Genomic DNA, 19,926 nt, shown 5'->3' with positions numbered 1-19,926 from the left:
CTGGTATTGCAGGGGTGCTCTCTGGAGCCTTGAACCAGGTCTCTGTCACTGCACAGATGTTTATGTGCTCCATTTCAAGGAGTGCCTTGAGTGAGTGCAGTTTGAGGTTTAGACTTCTAGCATTGAGTAGCATTATCCTCAGATTTTGCTTACTTGTACCTGTTACGGTGGTGAATTTATCATTTGAACCATGTCAAAAAAGGCACTATAGGGGTGGCAAGAGCCTTAGCCAGTATCCAGAATTCCAAGGGTGACAGGTGCAGGCCATCTCTGGCAAAGCATCATGGTCTGCCGATCATGTCATCCCAGGCAGGCAGATACTGGATCCCCTTAGAATGACACCAGAAGCTTAGCCTATTGTTTCAGTCAATCATTTTGTCCTTGCACTGTGGTATCATTCTGGGTGATGGCAGGGTGCTACTCAGGGCTAAGGTCATACCTGCCTGGGCTACAAGATCGGAGAGCTCCTCCATATCTCTTTTCATGTAGTCCAGGGAGGTACGTCTCAGGTCATTCACACCAACACAAACAATGACAGAGTCATATTTGTACTTGTTGTGGAGTGACCTGAGTGAATGCATTATGTGGCAGATCCTGGCACCTGACAGGCAGCTGACAGTAACTTTCTCCTTGTTTTGCCTGGTGAGTGGAACATCAGTGTGTCTGACTATAGAGTCACCTATGACTAGAGTGCTGGGTACATTGTTATGCCTTATGGACTGTGGTTGAGTGGCACACTGAGTTTGTGGGCTATGTGTCATTTGAGTTGTGTTGTGGGGGTGGAGGTTGCTTGTGTTTCTGCTTTGGAGGTCTCTGTTGCTTAGGCAGATGTTTATTGACAGCCTCCATGAAAGTAGGTGTGTGTTTTGTGTTTCTATGTGTGTACTTTGGTGGTGTAGCTTTTGAGGGACTATGTGATGAGTGTGGTGTGGTGCAAGTGTTTACCTTAATCCCCCTCTTTTATATGGATACACCTCAGTGCATGCCCCTTTCCAGAAGTGTTGTGAATAAATGCATTGATTGTAATAGTGCTTGGAAACTCATTTTCCCCATATTTGTTTCACAACCTTATTTAACTTATGTCTCTCTTTCTTTCTCTCTAAATAAGCATTTCTACATAGTGTATTCCAGGAGCCTCTTGTTCAGTTTTCTTCAAAGTAATTTTATAAATGTTGGGTTGCTTGATTACAGTTGTGAACTTTTCAATACGTTTTAGCTACCCATAAGTATCTATAGATTCTTCTAAATATTGCATCTTCTATATTACATATGCTATTTTGATTGCTTTGTCAGTGTGTACCATTTGTTACTGTTCTGTTTCTAGCTCAGAACTGTTTAAAAAAAAAATTCTAGTAAAATTATTTTTGACAAAAATTTTATGAATAATGATAGCTTGTGTTACAAACTTTCACTGCTTCATTAAAACACACATAATAGTGAATTCTACAATGTATCAAGGCATCCTTGAACTGATGGTTCACCATAACATGAACCACACTAAAATTTGGCATTTACACTGCTTAAATGATTACAAAGACTGCCTGGAGGGAACAGATGGCATCTCTTGTATTGTATCAACCTTATCTTCTAACATCTTGCACCTGCAACAGCTGCCTCCTTCACCCCACTCTAGCTATGGCTTTGGAATTACTGTTGGGGAACATCCATATAATATACCAAACCCAAACATAAATGTAGAGCCAACGAAAAAGAAAACGGCTTACACTTGCAGCATAACCAACAGCAGCAAAACAGTGGAAAATAAATAAGAAACAGCCTCAGTTACTCATAACAGGAAAAAGAAAAATAACATTTGTTAACAAGGTTTTTACACTTAATAATGAATTTTACCTGCAGGTGTTGGCGTAGCTGTGCGCACACCATGTGCAAACAGCTACGCCAACCTCTGCTTATTTCAATGGGAAATGGATTATGTTTTATCTAACAATGCATTTACTTAGAATCTGAAATGGTATACAAACTTTGTAGATGATGTCTTTTTGTTGTGGGATGGCACTATTGAACATCTGAATGACTTTATTGCATATCTGCATACTAATACTAGTTTCCTTAAATTTACACATAAATATTCTTATAGTGACATTGATTTTTTGGATGTTAGCATTAGTAGAGGGGAACTACATACAATAATACAGGCCTTTATAGAAAGCCGGTTAGGAGAAATAACATCCTATATAATAGTATGCCCCCTCAACATGTAAAGAAAAATGTTTTGAAGGGGCAAGTCTTCAGAACAATGAGGCTTTTCAATGATGATATTGATTTGGAAAGGGCACTATCAAATCTTAAAGCTGAATTCCTTAGTAGGGGCTACAAAGCTGCAGAGATAGATAGTTGTATCACAGTAGCCTCGAGAGAAAGGCAAAACAGATGCAGGCCATATTATAGAGAAGAGACTCCACTTGAAATAAACTCAAAACCAAATAGTGAAGCCTGTTGTTTTTAGGGTCACCCTGCCATACTCCAGTGATATTAACAGTATATGTGATATTGTGAAAGCTAATTGGAACATTCTAAGAACTGTAGATGAATTTGAAAATGTGATAGGTGAAAAAACGTTCTTTTCGTTTAAGAACAACACATCCCTTAAAAAATATCTTTCTTATAATCTGAATAAGAACCAAGGAATTCCTTCAGAAAGAAATGATACACATAAATGCAGAAATTGTAGTGCATGTAAATATGTATATACTGGTGAACCTTATTGACACCCTTTATTGCACTTTAACATTGACTTTAATTTTTATGCTGATTGTAGGACAAAATGTGGTTTATTTCAGTTTCTGTAAGATATGTTATGCGTACTACATTGGTAAAACCAATCATGTGCTGAAAGACAGGATGCGTGAGCACTACAGGGATGTACGGAACACAAAAGAAACTAGTGCCTTGGCACAACATGTTTTAAAAGAAGGAATGAGTCATAGCTTTAGTTTCTTTGTTTTAGAAGTATTAGCTGAAGGTATAAGGGGAGGAGACTTTTAAAACAAAACTGAAGTGGCAGAGCAAACATGAATAATTAAACTTCAGGCAGACAGACCTCCAAGACTGAATGCCAACGTCTCCCTAAAACCCTTCTTGAAAGAGAGACCTTTGAAGCATTAAAGTATGATAAAACACTTAACTGTCATTTTTAAGTTAGTTTTTTGAAAAAAATTTTAAATGCTTGACAACGTGTTCTTAATTTGTTAATGTATTTGTGATGTCATTAACTGGTATTAAAATGCTTCTGTTTTTTAAGAGAATGTATGTTTGATGAAGCGGTGAATACCGTGAAAGTGTTAACATAATAAATTTTGCTATTTTTCTTTTTCCCTGCTGTGAGTAACTGAGGCTGTTTCTTATTTATTTATAAATGTAGAGCCCCATGGATAATGGCATATAAGGTGAGTCAGATCAGTTTTGCACTGTTAGAGTCAAGTCTTGGAAATATTTCTTTTATCCACTTGTGTACTTATATACTCTGCTAATAGTGCATTAATGTCTGTTACAGTAGGCGATATAATTTTCCATTTGTTTACTATTTTTCCTAGATGAAAAAAATATATAGACGATTTAAAAGTCAGTACAAAACTATTGTTGTAATGTTTTAAACATGTTTAATTGTTAAACATTCTTCAATACATATTTAAAGTTGGGATTCAACATTTTCTGTTACAAATAAATACATTAGAGAAGTATTTTTAATTTGTGAGGCCATAAACATGATAAAAGAAAATAAAAGATACGCATTCATCCCTTTACTATCTTCTTACCTTTGGGAGCCTTTCTTTGTTTCTTCCTGGCTTTAAATGCACAACAAACTGTGTATTCAGCATTGTCAGTATCCCAGTAAAAGTGGCACTAACTTTTGGAGATGCAATTTCAAAATATTCTTCAAATTTTGATTTTCCTTGAACAGCTCTCTGATTTAAGAATTTCTTCAGACCGTCACCAAGTTGTAAAAGAGTCATGTCTTTATCAAACATAAAGTGGAACGGGAAGACATTGCAGAATTGAGACACAGTGATTCCAATGTTGCATTCAGTTTTGCATGGAGACAAGATAGGGCTAAAGCTTTTGATCTGGAGAGCATACAAAATGTACGGCTGATTGTCAAATTCAATGTTGCCTCTTCCAGCACAAGATGATGTCAGCAAAACCTTAACCTCAGTTGCATATAGAAGATTAGCTGCAGCTTTAATAATGCCAGGGAGAAGAAAAGCTGTTGTTTTGTCAGGCCAAAAGTAGTAAACACTCATGTGTTCTGGATCTTTTTCCAAGCACAGGATAGCCAATTCATCACTGGTATAACTTTCTCCATGAATAGAATTATTATATTTTAGCAGGGTATTAAAACTATTTAAAAAATCCTTAAGTGAGCCACCAACAATGCTTAGAATCGCATTATCTTCCTCATAAGATATTTTAAATAGTTCTTCACCAAGGGCCTCTTTTAAAGTATCTGCTTGAACATCTACAAAAGATAAGATAATAAAATATTATACTGTAAACACTGCAAACTAGATGACAATTAACGATTTGTTTTATATTTGTACAACTGTTCCCTTACTTGTTCGCTTTGCATGGTCTGTGACTATCTTGGTAATATCTTCACTTTTACCAAATTCATCACAGACACCAAAGAAGCTAGAGTCAACAGGAAAAATGCTGCAAAAAGACAAAAAAAAGTTTTTTTTCATAATAGTCTGTCCTTTGTGAGACAAGGCAACAATAAGGTTATAAAGAAAATATATTTTTTTAAATGTTGCAGTACGTTCTAGAAATGAGTTTTCCAAATGTAGCAGTACATTAAAAATACATCTAGTTTTACACCAATATAACCTCTTTCAGTTAAGGTAATAATTAAAAAAGAAAGAAAATAAAAGAAAAATGCCAAAAAGACTGTTAAATTAAAGTAGTTGTAAATCCCACACCAGCATTGAGACAGAAATGCACTATACTTTTTATACAATGCACACATGATACATCTACACATAGACTTGGTATAAGTTTCTGCTTTTTCAAGCAGCTACACATTTTACCAGAGGTCTATATTTCCTTCTAAAGACATTGTGTGCTCATATAGCAGTGTAATTAAGTCACTGATAAATAGAACCTGGATGTAAAGTAACTAGTTATGTTTCCTACCTGCATTCTTGTTTATTGTAACCATACTTCAGGAGTGTCCTATGAAGAGCAGCATGAAGTCTCCGAGGCTGTAATTACAGAGCACAATGTCCGTAAATATAACTAATGGATTTCTTTAAATACAAAAGGAAAACATATTAACATGAAGAAACACAGCTGATTACAAAATAATGTAAAGCGCAATTACAGGTTAGGAAAGTCTGTGGAAAACATATTCATAAAAGCATTTTATTCAGCTTCTACATAAAAACATTTTTTTATTGGCTATTTGGTCTGTACAGATCTAACATGAAGATGTGTAGCACCAGTCTGGGCTATCTCCACGGTCATAGTTCATGCTAATGAGGCAGTTCAGCAGAGAGACGCATGCTGTTTAGCCAGGTGCGAAATCTTGCCTGGAAATGCCTCTAAGAAGGCATATATATGCACTGAGCAATTAATTACTTGGTCATGTAGACTAGCATGACCAGTCCTCCTCCTTTGCATTAGTATTGAGGCATCACATTAGAGGTAAGTACTGGGGAGTGTAAAAGTGAGTAAGGGTTACTAGGTGTGTGCATGTGAGTGAGGGACTGCATGTATGAGTTATGTGTGGGTGTGTGCCTGTCTGGGAGGTAGTGTAAGGGAAATTATCTGGTAAGGTAGGCAAGTGAGTGTGTGTGTGTATGTGTGTGTGTGTGTGTGTGTGTGTGTGTGTGTGTGTGAGAGAGACACAACATTCCTTCACTTTTTCTTGGTTCCTTTTGCTTCTTCATCTGCTGACCATCAACACCCTAATAATGTATCTTACTTCACTCTGTTTCACTGAGAATGTGTTCAGTGAATCATTTTAGAGCTTCACAGATAGTCATTATCCAGCAGGTAAGAAGGCTGTTTGGTGCTACAGCTATCCTAAAACCATCAGCCTTCTGAAACCCTACCACCTCAGCAGACTGTCTTAACTAGAGACACAGGGGACCCACTGGGAGAGTTCTGCTGACTCTAACAGTTGTCTCTCTGTCACAGCTGCCACTAGCTGCCACATCTTCCAGACTTTTGGTGCTAAGCCTGAATCCCACAATAGCTTAAAGCGACAAGAGTGTTTTCCAAATGGCCTTAACCCCAATCCCTGGGGGCTGATGTGAGAATTGTTAATTTCATGTATGAGCATGTTCCTAAACATGGGTAAGCAGAGCAACCATTACTGGCTTGGGAGTGACATAGCTATGTCCTCTGTTCCTGGCAGACCTTTGTCTCTGGTAAGCCTCCACTTGCAAGTGTCAGATAGCAAACTGGACAACTAATTCCTCCCTCTACCATGGGTCAGCCAGCATCAGGTGACACATTGGTGCAGCGGTTAGCATTGTCACCTCACAGCAAGAGGTTCTCCAATTGAGTTCTTGGCTGGTGTGCATTCTGTGCTGAGTCTGCATGTCCTCCCTGTGTTCATGTCAGTTTCCTCCAGGTGATCTGGTTTCCTCCTACATTCCAAAGACATACATCTGGAGTGTTTCTCCCTGGGCCTCCACTGAAAATGGGCTCTGTCCCAGTCAGACTTTCTGGTAAACAAATGTTAAATAAATAAATAAATCAGGTACTCAGTTCCCACACTATTCCTCCTTATGGCTCCACCAGCTCCCATGATGGTACTCAAACTTGGGTGAACAGGGCCACAGTTAAGCCTTTATTCTTCTATGCCACTGAGTCCAACTAAAATGTCTTCTCTCTCTCTTTTCCTTCCAGTTAAGTATGTTTCACAAAGTGCTCTGTATTGTTTCCATGAGTAGTGATGTATTAGCTGTTTTACTTCCTTACACTTGAAACATATCAGAAGTGCTACAAAAATTAATTCGGTCATTTGAAAAAAAAATACAAGCAGTGAAAAGAATAGAAACGAAAAGACAACAAAAGCTGTTGATGTGTCACATATAGAATACCTAACAGTTTCTGTTCTCAATCCATGGCCTGTAAAACACAGAGCCAAGTGTGGAGTTGGAAAGTGATACAGCAACAAATAATGGTCCAGATTTAGAATCTGAGAGTAATTTGTGCATGATACAAGAAGAAAAAAAATGCACCAGATTTAGAAGGGTAGAACTGGAACTGGGTAACAGTTGTCAGGGATTTCTGTTCCTAATATTGACTCAGGGGCAGAGATTCACCCTGAAGACTCTTTTTGGAGCCTCTTTAAATTAGTCATTCCTAAAATTCATGAGGAAAGCTAAGCTGAATGGTGGCTTAACAGAAACTTCCCTCAAATTACATCACTGACGTTAGCAACCTGACATTTGTCCAGTGTCTGATGTAAGAAATGTTGGGGTGTTTGACGTGACATAGTACAAATCCACTTCAAAAAAATAATTTTAATCTTTGTATTCTGGATGTGACTGTAGTTCACACAGCTGCTACAGCTACAACTTGTAAGTATTCTTCCTGCAGTTCATAAAGCTGGGTTATGTTGTATACTGTTTTTCCTCAGTGTACAACTCTGAGTCATATGTGCAAGTTAGCACTGTATCAGGGTTTTTTTCTGGGTAGCACCCCCACGTTCACCAACACCCATTTTGTACAGCACTAGCAGCCTCTGCTAACTCACTAGCTGATACTACTAATACCATTAAGTTCTGAATTACTGCTGGTGATTTTATTTACCTTACACTTAAGATATACACCCTTCTTAAAAAAGTACAGGCTTCTCTGAACCCAGCCATCTCTTATAAATGCTAAATGGCAGCATCTTCATGGATGGCATCAGAGAGAGAGAGAGAGAGACAGATAGGTGAAAAGAGTATTTTGCAATAAACACAAAGCTATATCTCATGGTAATTCACACTTATTGAGCTGAAACTGAGGGAAGAGTGCCAGCTGCATTTAGTGAACTCCAGTGGCTAAAATGCATGTAAGCAGAAGTGCGTCCAAGAGACACTGCAGAATACAGTACACATGGCACTTCTGGCAAGCAGGTGCATGATGTCATAGAAGGCTTGTGATATAACCAATGTACAGGAGTGAGCCTTGCAGGGAACATTGGGAAATAATTGTGATGGCCACTCAAATCATGTGAGATACCTCAGTCTTCAAAACAGATATAGTATGACACAATGGAGATACTATGTTTAACAAATAATTTCTTCACCAAATTTAAATTTTGACAAAATATCTTTAATTCCATTTGTCAAAGAATTTTATTTGCCAAAATGTATTTTTATTATAATTATCACATATTTTTCACCAATACTTTATATTGTAATGTATATTTTTTCAGTGTAGTCAAATTCATTCTTTAAAATGCTAATGGCACAGTCAACATAATTCAGCTGAGGATTCATAGAACTGTGCATGGAATATGTAATTATGTCTCTCATTGTAGGCATGCTTCTTTTTTAAATATCCATTGCTTAAATGGCTTAATATTGTCAGCTGTCAAAATGCACACTGAGTTAACAAAATATGTAACTGTGCCTCTGTCCAGTTCATGGCTATAAAGGGGCTGTAGATCAGTTCACCTCCCTAGTTAACAAATATATAAAGTAAAGCTTATACAGGATTCATGAACTCTGCATTGCCAGCCCAACTCCATCAGCTTCAAGAAGCAGTTGCAATGACCAAGGCAGAGAACAGTAATATTCATCATTTATAAGTAGAAGTACTTGACCTGGAAAATAAGTTAAAGGGAAATAATATGCTGTTACTGTACTTTTCTGAAGGTGGAGAAAGTGACTGTGCTATAAAGCAGATGAAGCATGTATTGCCAAGAAAGTTTAACATGATGACACCTGTACAGTAGAAAAATGAAAGAGGGCATACTATTAACACTGAGGCCTGTAGATGGAGGAAAATCAATCTAATTAAGGTAACTTGGTCAATGTTACACTACAGGCAAATGAAGGCTGAGATAATTAAACCAAAGAACATAGGAACCAGCCCGTTAACAGCTCATAGACTTAATCCTCTGTGCTAATTGCCAGTTTCTTCTCAGTCTGTGCATAATAAATCTACATGACAGTCTTCACTTTAGAGACATATGCCACCTGTTGCCTGTGCAAAAATGCTTCTCTGATGCCAGACTGACTGGCCTCAAACTGCAACACCACTTACCTGATCATAAATAAAACTTTAGGATTGTGGCTGTTAGCATTGCTTTTAAATAACATACTCCAGCTCAATCTCATTGGAATCAACACTTCAGGCAAGTTTAGGGCATAGGTATTAGACACAGTCGAAGCCCTCAGCAAGAAGGGTATCTGCAAATCTGCTTGCATTTTTTTGTATCTGGATGAATGCCTTGGTCTAGCTGAAATTCAGGACTGGTTAATAGGTGCTATATAGGTAATACTGGTTACACATATTCATATGTCTTCTTTAATTTTAGATTATTAAGCCTCAGTCAATGAAACAGTTGTTTAAGTCCTATGTTATGTTCTGTGCATTTATCCCATGTCAAAATGCTTTCTATGACATATCACTCCACCAAGACCTTAGAAATCTCATCCCCAGCACACTGAAACACTTCTGGAGTTGGTGGGATTCTTAATGCATTCATACCATGCTGTATCTCCCAGGTGGTATGTTTAAAGTATACAGCCCATCTATTAATGAGAAATAGTATGCTCTGGGCATCATAAGGACAATTCTTTCAGCTATGTTCAGGGGGAAATGTTCCCTCTGCATTGCTTTAAGTATTATGGTCACAGCAAATATACATTTTTTCATCAAACATTTTTTTTATTTTCAATTAAAATAACATTTACATAATATTTTAAATACCATTTTAAACAACTAAATACAATATTTGCAATAGCCTGACTTTCAATTATATACACTGTATGTTATTAAATGTAGAATTAACAGATCAGTTTTCAGAGATACAATATTGATTATTGCAGAGTGTCCAACAAAGATGTAACTTTCTCTTTCAAGGATTATTTACCAATGGCCTGGGATAGATTCGTAGTTCTTTGATTTTTATTTCCATCGATGCAGTTGTCTTCAGTAAAGTGTAGAATTCTTTCAAAGTTGGGGGCGTATTTGAATTCTACTTTCTGGTTACGCATTTCCTAGATATAGCAAGTATTGTCCATAACAAATACATATTTGTCTTATTCAGGTAGGGACCTTCATTTGCATTTAGTATAATCAATGCTTTAGTTAAGGTAAAGGATTCATTAAATAAAGCTTGTAAAAAAATTATTGATTCTATTCCAATATGATTTAATTTTATTACATTCATAAAAAATATTAATCCAGTCTGTTTTATTTAACTTTTCACAGCTCCAGCAAAAAAACATTTGTAGTAGTACTGATCTTTTTAATTCTATTGGGTGTTAAAAATGTTATATGTAAGTATTTCCAGTGAAATATTTTCCAGTACTGTGTGTTAGAGGTGTAATTAACTGATAGTAAGATGTTAGTTTTAATTTCTTCTGTTAACTGCAATGACTCACCTTTTGTTAAGAACTGCCAGCATGATGGTTTGGGAATTGTTTTATATGTTATTAACTCTTTATATAGATTTGAAATGGAATTTTTCTTTTCACAACTATTATATATAAATTCATACAGAAAACTTATTAGATTTGGAATATCTTTAAATGAGGAGTTATTAATTAATCTGCATAAATCTTGAGTGTACATTAAATGCTTTGTAAGGTTAATCTGTCCTGTGTTAGAATATTATAAGCAGTTTTTTATCATATGTATATCTAAAACATTTTTGGGATACCATAAAAATTTATTTACACATTGAAACCAGCATAAGAAACCATTTTGTTCACAGGAGGTTATTGTTTCCCTATATATTTTGTGAGGAAAGTTCTTAGTGATGGTAAATGGGGTTAAAAGGTCAAACTAAAGTCTTAGATCTATGTTTGCACCGATAACTTTCCTAAAGGAATTGATGTAATGATTAGTCAGTGTTGTTTTAGAAGGTTTTGGTATATTATATTGTATACTTATGCATAGTATGTACCAGGGTTTGTTTGATTTGTCTACTATTAAAAATTTATTTAACAGATTAAATTCATTTGTTAGTATAGCTGTTGTTAATTCTTTCCAGTTGGCAAAATAACATGGGTTTATCCAGTCTGTTTTAAGCACAGATGCTGTTATATATGTTTCTATTTCTGGGAAATTCAATCCTCCTTGTTTCCAGGGTCTAATGTGATGAGTCAGAGCAACTCTATTATTTTTGGGATACCATAAAAATTTGATTAAACATGAGTTTATGTCTTTAAGAATGCATCTTTCAGGAATTAACTGTATTGCTAATGCTACCTATAGTATTTTTGGCAATAAATCCATTTTTATTAATTGCAATCTGCATTCAAAAGTTAATAGGTTCATAGATTAGTACTAGTCTAACTGTCCTTGTGGGCCAAGATCCAGCAACAAAAATCACTTGCAGATCACTAAAGCCAATAACTCTGCTGGTGAAGCACTATTCTCTTGCGCCATAGCCAAATTATGGAACTTACTCCCACCCACAATTACCTCCGTACCATCATGCACCAACTTCAAAACTTTATTAAAAGCACACCTAAAAACATGCTGGCTATGCCCTTGCAACTCCCACTCTAATATCATCCACCCCATCCAACTACTACCTTTCTTTCACCTCCACTACTACCTTGATGATAGCAAGCTCAGATGCTCATAAGCCTCGTACTTATTATACAGCAGGAACTTCTCATTATTATATTTGTTAATGCCTGTTATGTACTTCACAGATAAAGATTCTAGTTGTCTACTGATGTACTATGTTCTTCATCTGTAAATATGTTGTAAGTAATTTCTATGTTAAATTGTTAATCGCTATGTAACCCAATGCAACTACTGTCTGTTTATTTTACTATGGAGCTTTTCTCCCCGGGCCTCCACTGAAAATGGACCCACGTCCAGTCGGACACTCCCGGTCAACAAATTTAAATAAATAAAAAATTTTAATCCTAGCTAATTATCCCTCGTGAGACTCAAACCCTGTACCTTGTGCTCATAAGGCAAGCACCTTAACCATTAGGCCACCCTCCCCTAATTTTGTTCCACTTTTCTATATATATTTTTATTGTTTCAATAATGTTTTTATAATTTATTAATATTGTTTCATTTATATTTTTGCATAACACTATTCCTAAATAATTTAGCATACGTTCTTATTTTCCTATGATGGATTTATCTGTAACTTGTAGTTCTTTTTTCTTATTTAAAAATATAAATTTTGATTTTGATCTATTAAAGTGTAGACCTGAAATCTTATAAAATTTCTCCATTACTTCTCCTAGCTCTCCTAATGACTCCCTGGAGTTTGATAGGGTTAATAAAATATCATCAGCAAAAAGCATTATTTTAGATATGTACTGGTCACAGACTTCTATTCCTTTTATTCCTGGATTATTGTGTATTATTTCTGCAAGTATTTCTATAGCCAAAGCAAATAAAATAGGAGAAAGGGGGCATCCTTGTTTAATACCTTTTGTTATATGGATAGATTTTGAGGTGAAAGGACCTAATTTAATGTAGGCTAAGTTATTAATATATATGCTTTTTTAGTAATAAGATGAAAGGAGGAAGAAATTCAAATAATGCTAAAGTTTTAAATAGATTTCCCCAGTTAAGGGAATCGAAGGCTTTTTCTATGTCTAATCCAATTACATGAGTTTCTCTATCTCCTTTATTCACATAATCTATAAGAGTAAGTAATATTATCATGTGTGTGCCTGTTATATAAAAATCCAGTTTGATCATCATTAATTGTCTTTGAAAGTGAGATTTTCATTCTGTTAGCTAGGATTAACATGACTATTTTGTAATCATTATTCAGTGCTGATATAGGTCTGTATGAGGTGCAAAAGTCTGATGGTTTATTATCTTTTAGAATTGGTGTTATGAGAGAATACTTCCATGAGAGTGGTATTTTTGCTTCTGACTGGACTTCTAGCAAAGTTTTATGAAAAAGCAAGATTACTGTTGAAGGGAAGAGTCTGTAAATTTCTGTAATTATACCATCTATCCCTGGAGCTTTGTTAGATTTACTTTATTTTATCTTGTCAACAATTTCTTTGTAGGATATAGGTTTTTGTAAGCCTAGTTTTAAGTTTTCTGTTTTTTTTTATATTGATAAGGTTTATATCTAAGTTTATTTGGTTGGTATCTAAATCTTCTTTTTTAAAGTGTTCTGTATAATGGAACCGAAATGCTTCAAGGATGTCTCCTATATCTGATACTTTTCCCCCTTTCTTTTCATGATATATACTACTAATGTTATTTGCTTTAGATTGTACTTTAATTCTTGTAGATAAGTTATGTAGATATCAGGGGGAGGTGGCTAATGAGTTAATTTTTAATTTTTTCTAAGGCTAGACAAGTTTTGTGTGTTAAAATTTCATTATATTTTTTATTTAATTCCTCTATTTCTTTTTTGACTTCTGGACAATTCTGATTTTTTTAGATTTTTGCTGTCAAGAGTCTGGCTTGCAAGTCTAATGATTCAGATTCCCACTCTCTAACTCTGTTTTTGTACCAGCTAAGGGTCTTACTAAATAAATATGCTTTTAATGAGTCCCAAATCATGACTCTACTGATTTCTGTTGTATTATTAATTTCAAGAAATAATTGTAGTTCTGACAACATCCAGGGTCTGAATTCTTTAATTTTCATGATATATGATGAAATTCTAGTTGAGAGGATTAAAAGTTTAAACTCTATTTGGAGCTTCATTATCAGAGAGTCATGATCTGAGAAGGGACATGGAACTATTGAGAAGTTGAGGATTTTTGTTTGTAAATCTTGAACTAAAAATAATTTGTCTATTTTGGTTTGTGTTCTAAATCTATGGTCTTTATGGGAAAATAATAAGTAATCTCTGTGGTATCCCTGAAGTCTCAAAACAACCCACTAAAGTGTAGTGGGTCCAAAAACAAAACAGTGTAAGAACCTTCTCTGTGTGGAAGATTTTCAGTCCATATATTTCTAGTTAATCACTGTATATTAATCAGATCAGACAATGGTAGTAGAAGTAGCGAACGTAAACTCGTCTTAAGTCAAAACAAAAAGTAATAATAGAAAATATATAATTGTACAGCATTACTAAGTATTCAAAAGTAATCCAAGCAAGGCAGGCAGTCTGTTTCCAGTCGAAAATCTTTTATTAAGTACACATACCTAATAAAGGATTTTCGACTGGAAACAGACTGCCTGCCTTGCTTGGATTACTTTCGAATACTTAGTAATGCTGTACAATTATATATTTTCTATTATTACTTTTTGTTTTGTTTTGACTTAAGATGAGTTTACGTTCGCTACTTCTACAACCATTGTCTGATCTGATTAATATACAGGATTAACTAGAAATATATGGACTGAAAATCTTCCACACAGAGAAGTTTCTTACACTGTTTTGTTTATGGGAAAATAATAAGGATGTATAATCTTTTTCTTTAAAAGTGTCTATTAAATGAAATGAATCAATCCATCTTTTTTAAGGATTTTGAAATAGCTGCTATGAGAAAAGACTTCTTGGTGGTTTCAGAAGCTTCTAAGGTACAATTAAAGTCTCCTCCCAGTATAAGATTTCCTTTATAATTGTTGGAAATAAAATCTAGGTGTTTTTTAACCGTTTCTGTACCAATTCCCGGGAACCAATATAGATTAGCTAAGGTCCATATTCTGTTATTAAATTTAATTAATTATAACAAACACTAGTAGACCTTCTTTGTCTTCGTATTTATAAATAACTTTTGGAGTGATTATGTTTTTCTTCCAGAGAATTGATACTTCTTTTGTCTTTGTTCTATAGGAGGATTGAGCTAAGACTGTATAGTCCTCAGGGTTCCAAATAAAGCTATCATTAGTCTTAAAATGCATTTCCTGAAGAAATACTACTTGTGCCTTATTTAGATTTAAATATTTTAGTAAGTTTGATCTCTTATTTGCATTATTTAAGCCATTAGTATTTAATGATAAGAATGTTAAATCCATTTCAAGTTATTGTTGGAAGAAACATTTTGCTCCTTTTTTTTTTTAATAGTAGTTATACCATATTCTCTGATAACACTGAATGTTAGTTTTATGTGTGTAAACTTGGGAATGCAATTTAATGTTCTTTCTTCTTTAAATACAACTAGGGTAAAATTCTGGTCAGACTTTAAAAAAGTACTTCTATAAAACATTAATTCTAAAGTATCCAATACAAGTAAATATGAATCTCCCATTAAACATGAAATGGAAGTCATTCCTAATCCAATAGATAAAGATAGATCTATTGGATTATCACTCATATCTTTAACCAACAATATCAACTGAGCTCCATATGTTAAATTATTATATGAAGAATTTTCTTAAAGGAAATATAAAATTCTATATTATTCTGTTATTATTCTATAATATTTTATATATCAAGATGGAATGTTAGTAGAGTAAACAATTATTATGTTGACTTAAAAAATATCCAAATATTTAGTTACCCTTAAGAGATCCCAAACATGTCAGATATGTCATTTTGGATAAATTAATGCAACAGAGGAGCATACACTAAATAAGCCAACAACAAATAGATTATTACTAAAATAATTTGACTAAAAGGACTCTGTAGGAGACAATGAGTGATTACCAATGAAATATGAATGTACTGTAGGTGTACTGTTTTCCTTTACTTTCCCACTCTTCAGCTCGCCAACTTCAGCTTACACTTATAAAAAGACATGGATTATCAGTGGTATCCTGACTCTGAGTAGAGGCACCCTACATTCTTGTGTGCAGTGCTTTTACATATTTATAGATTTACAAAGCAGAGTCTAAGAATGAACTATGATCACCCTGACAATTCCTACCTTGCATAGGGTACCTCATGCTTCCAGAATGGGTAATCACATCAGGTCTAGAATGAATGTGTAGGTACCCATATGGTAACAAGACTTGCCTTAGGTAAGTATTAATCAAATAGTGTTTAGAGCATCTTAGAGAGTTCTCGAGGCAGTTAGAATACTCTTGAGCCTCTTCTCTCTTGACCAAAAACAGAGATTTCCCTTCCCTTTCTTTCTCTTGTTTTAAATCAGTACTAATAAAAGAAATTCAGCAAACATAGGTAAACAGAAATAACATTCAGTAGTCCGTCTTGTACATGACTCGCAATCCATTAAACAAGTCAGTGACTAACATCACTTTAGTAAACATTATAAAGACAAATTAAAAATAATTTCCTAGCTCTTTAAATTTTCTGATAAAGCAAAAAGTTAACAATAAGCTATTTTAACTAAAAGTGTAAAGCACTTCAATTTTTCCTTGCATGTATACATTTCTACTTACATTGTAGTGTCAATAGCTGTCTTTGAAATCTGTACAATATGTCACTTCTTCAAATCATTCCTTTTTCAATTCAGGTTTTATTTTGTCAAAACAGCAACAATATTTCAAGGGCACAATTAATATTTAGACTGATGTTTCAAATAAATAACTTGTCAGTTGCCAATTGAGTTAGTTTAGAATGTATAGTTAGTGTTTGCGTTCCCGCTCATGGAACGGATATACTCTATCGTGGATAGCGGCTTGAGACTCCACTGCTATCCTTGTTGTGTAAATGCCTTACTTTAAACTGCTAATGCCTTACAAGAATAGTGAGGATGAATACTAGCCCTATACTTTACTGTTACTGAAGATTACATTTGAATAACCTGTATAGAATAAATACTTTGCTTTAAACTGCTACATATGAATAGTGAGGCAGAATACTAGCCCTGTCCTTTACTTTTACTGAAGATTACTTTGAATATACTGTATTAAAAAACATTAGAACTATTAGTGATGCTGCACTGTTGCTTTCTTTATACGTTAACAACCCCAAGCTAATATAGCGTCTTGGTGATCTTGTTTCAGGAACTTTGCTTTAGAAATGTACAATCCTGTAGTTTATAAAGGTCCTATTCTGATTTGTACTGTTTATTTGTACTAATACTACAGTTGAAATACTTTTTTGACTTTGAATAAGCCATGTTAGTTTGACGCCCATGTTTTCCTACCTGTATTCATGCTGCCTTTGCCAGAACTCGAACAACATTCTTTGCTCCTTACCTTAGTCTCTGTTAAATGCAAACTGTACTTCACCACTTTCAGAAGGGCATTGTTGCAATTGTGCAACATTATTCTGAGTCTACCGAATCCTTTTCTGACTATACAACTGGAAATGTCTGTTCTTTTGTTGTTTTTTGTTATATTGTATATGTAGAACAGTGACTAATCTTGCCTAAGTTTTGCATATCAGTACCTAGTATTTCTTCTTAGTGTGTCTAATATTCTGTTTACTTTACCTCTTGTTTCTCTCTGCTTTTATTTACCCAGCTGTCCAACCTGCCTGTATTGTCCTCCAGTGGGAGACTGCCCTGTCGCTGCTGACCAACATCCTTCACCCACCATATCTACTACTGTCTATTACCTAAACTGAGGAATTTAACCTTTAACCTCCCTGTGCAACAGTCCCTCTAAGAAGAAAAAAAGTATGTGTTTCTAATACAAAAGACTGTACAAAATCTAATTTTGTTTAGATACTCCAGGTTTTTATGTACACTCCCTAGCTAGGATGACCAGCAGCCAAAGCTTTTCCTTAACATCTTGCATACCCTTTCCTCTTGTGTCCTCTGTTTTTTCTCTTTTTTTAAACAGATATCCTTCCCCCCTTGTACTTTTCCAGACCTGCTACCTTCCATAAGAAGATATTCTTTACTATATAACATTTGTCCACTAGGTAGCGCCCTTCGCCCAGTCTTACCCCACTAACTCAAAACACATTCTTAGGCTTGCAGTTTTTATATAAATTGGAGAACTGCTGCCCCAACATCTTTTTTCCTTCTACCTGTACTCTAATTCACTTATTATTCCCTGCTTACTATCCCTACTACCTAGGCCATTACCTTCTACCCATCCCCAAACCTACCTTACCAATTCAGCTCTCCACTGATAGTTTTTCCTTGGGCTCTCTCCTTCAGTGACTCTACCCCCTCCGTTTGCCCTACGGGCTCCCTCCGCTCCCCTACCCTACCCCCAGTTTCCACACACCCCCAATGCATTTACCTTTATAGTCACTTGAATCTCCTCCCCATCCCCTCACCAATCCCATTTCTTTGCCCCTCCCCCTCCTAGTTGCGATTCAATCGGTTACCCCTCCCCTTCTCTATCCCTTACCTGACTGCACTCTCAGATATACTCCTCTTCCTTTCATCTCCAAACTCTCTCCCATTTACTCTTCCTCCTCTAAAACCTATCCTATTCTATTTAACCATGACTCTTCCACTTCAGCTCACCTCCTCTACATGTATTCTCCTCCTAATAACTTTTTATAATGCAAGCTCCTATTCCTCTACCAAACTACCCCTCATTCTCCCTCCCCTCCTCCTCCACTCTCTCCCGTCCCCACCCTTTGACACTCCACTTTTACTTCATATCCCCCTCCCTACTTCAACCAAACCCATTTCATTACTTTAAATTAAAACTCCTAACAATTTCTTTAAAACCTCTTGCTACCAAATCAAAACTGTATTTCACTCTAACTTCATGTCACAATCTAAAGTTTCTCCTCCTCTCTCCCTCTTCCTGGCTTGCTCTAGTGGGTGACATCCACCCCAACCCTGGGCCCACAACCAGTAATAATTTCTCTTCCCCTACCTCCTCAATTAGAAACAGCCATGAATACCTCAAGTTCATTATCAACACCCAGAGTATAAATAACAAAATAACAAACTTCCATGCTTGGCTAAATCACACTGTACCTGATACAGTAGCAGTCACAGAAACATGGCTTAAACCACACATTACTAACTCTGAGACTGTACCATCTTATAGGTTCATAGGTTCATAGGTTTATACTAGGCTATCTGCCCTAAGGCATTTATAAGCCTAGCCCAAATTTTTGTGGCTTACGCCACCCCTTATATGAAAAAATACTGTGCCCATTAGTTTGTTGTGCCTCTGTCCAGCAGTGACACAGAAATGATTCCCGGGGTAAACCTACGATCTCCCATCCACAGGTCTAGATTTCTCTTGAACAGAGTCAGCGAGGTGCTCTGCCTCACATGGACTGGGATTTTATTCCACAGCATAGGGAGTCTCTGAGTGATAAATCTATCCCTCCAGCACGTCCTATTTATATCCGTGCTAAGGTTTAAGTCGCTTGCTCTAGTGGTTTTGGTGGATTTGGATTTTTGAGGCGGAGCATGTCCATTAATTCGGGCTTGGACATGGCCTTGTATGTCAGGCACATGTCACCTCTGAGCAGACGGTATGCGACTGAATAGAGCTGGAGTTTCTTCAATCTGGCAGCATATGACAGATTTTGGAGTCCCTTTATCCTTTTGGTGAGGAACTTTTGGGGTCTCTCCAATTGCTGCAGATGTCAGGTGAGATACATCCCGAATGGGGCATTGTACTCGATCATTGGTCTGATAAGTGAAGAGTACAGGGGAACAATGACCTCACTAGATCTGGATGTGAATCCCTTCATGATCAGGTGGGCAATGTAGAAGGTCTTTCTAACCACTTTAGCAACGTGAGTGTCAAAAGAAAGGCCACTGTCAACCTGGGTCCCCAGGTCCCAGTGCTTAGTGGATTGCCACCTATATGGTAGCTTGGGGTTACCTTGTTTTTCCCGAAGGGTATGACTATACATTTTTTGGCGTTTAACTTCAGGCCATGGCTCTGGCACCAGCTATCTGTTTCCGTGAGTCCCTTCTGAAGGATATCCGTGTCCGATGCACTTTCCACTATGGCGCCCAGTTTGCAGTCGTCTGCAAACTTTGTCAGCCAAAGTCCTCCCAT

General features: G+C 36.0%; 1 protein-coding gene across 3 annotated transcripts in view; it reads right to left on the bottom strand.

Moving 5' to 3' along the window:
* The window catches only part of GUCY1A1 (guanylate cyclase 1 soluble subunit alpha 1), a 1,258,709-nt gene that overhangs the window by 640,637 nt on the left and 598,146 nt on the right, over positions 1 to 19,926 (bottom strand). For all 3 annotated transcript variants that reach the window (XM_044062440.1, XM_044062438.1, XM_044062439.1), the window contains exons 3-5: positions 5,152 to 5,219; positions 4,574 to 4,671; positions 3,777 to 4,477 (exon numbers count right to left, since the gene is read on the bottom strand). In XM_044062440.1, coding sequence (XP_043918375.1) covers positions 3,777 to 4,477; positions 4,574 to 4,671; positions 5,152 to 5,219 — 867 coding nt within the window. The remainder of the gene's footprint in view (positions 1 to 3,776; positions 4,478 to 4,573; positions 4,672 to 5,151; positions 5,220 to 19,926) is intronic.

Source organism: Protopterus annectens, chromosome 2.part1, assembly GCF_019279795.1.
Source record: "Protopterus annectens isolate FY-2018-M chromosome 2.part1, PAN1.0, whole genome shotgun sequence".
Classification (NCBI taxonomy): Eukaryota; Metazoa; Chordata; order Ceratodontiformes; family Protopteridae; genus Protopterus; species Protopterus annectens.
The sequence above is the reverse complement of the archived record's forward strand: the minus strand, read 5'-3'. Positions and strand labels throughout refer to the sequence as shown.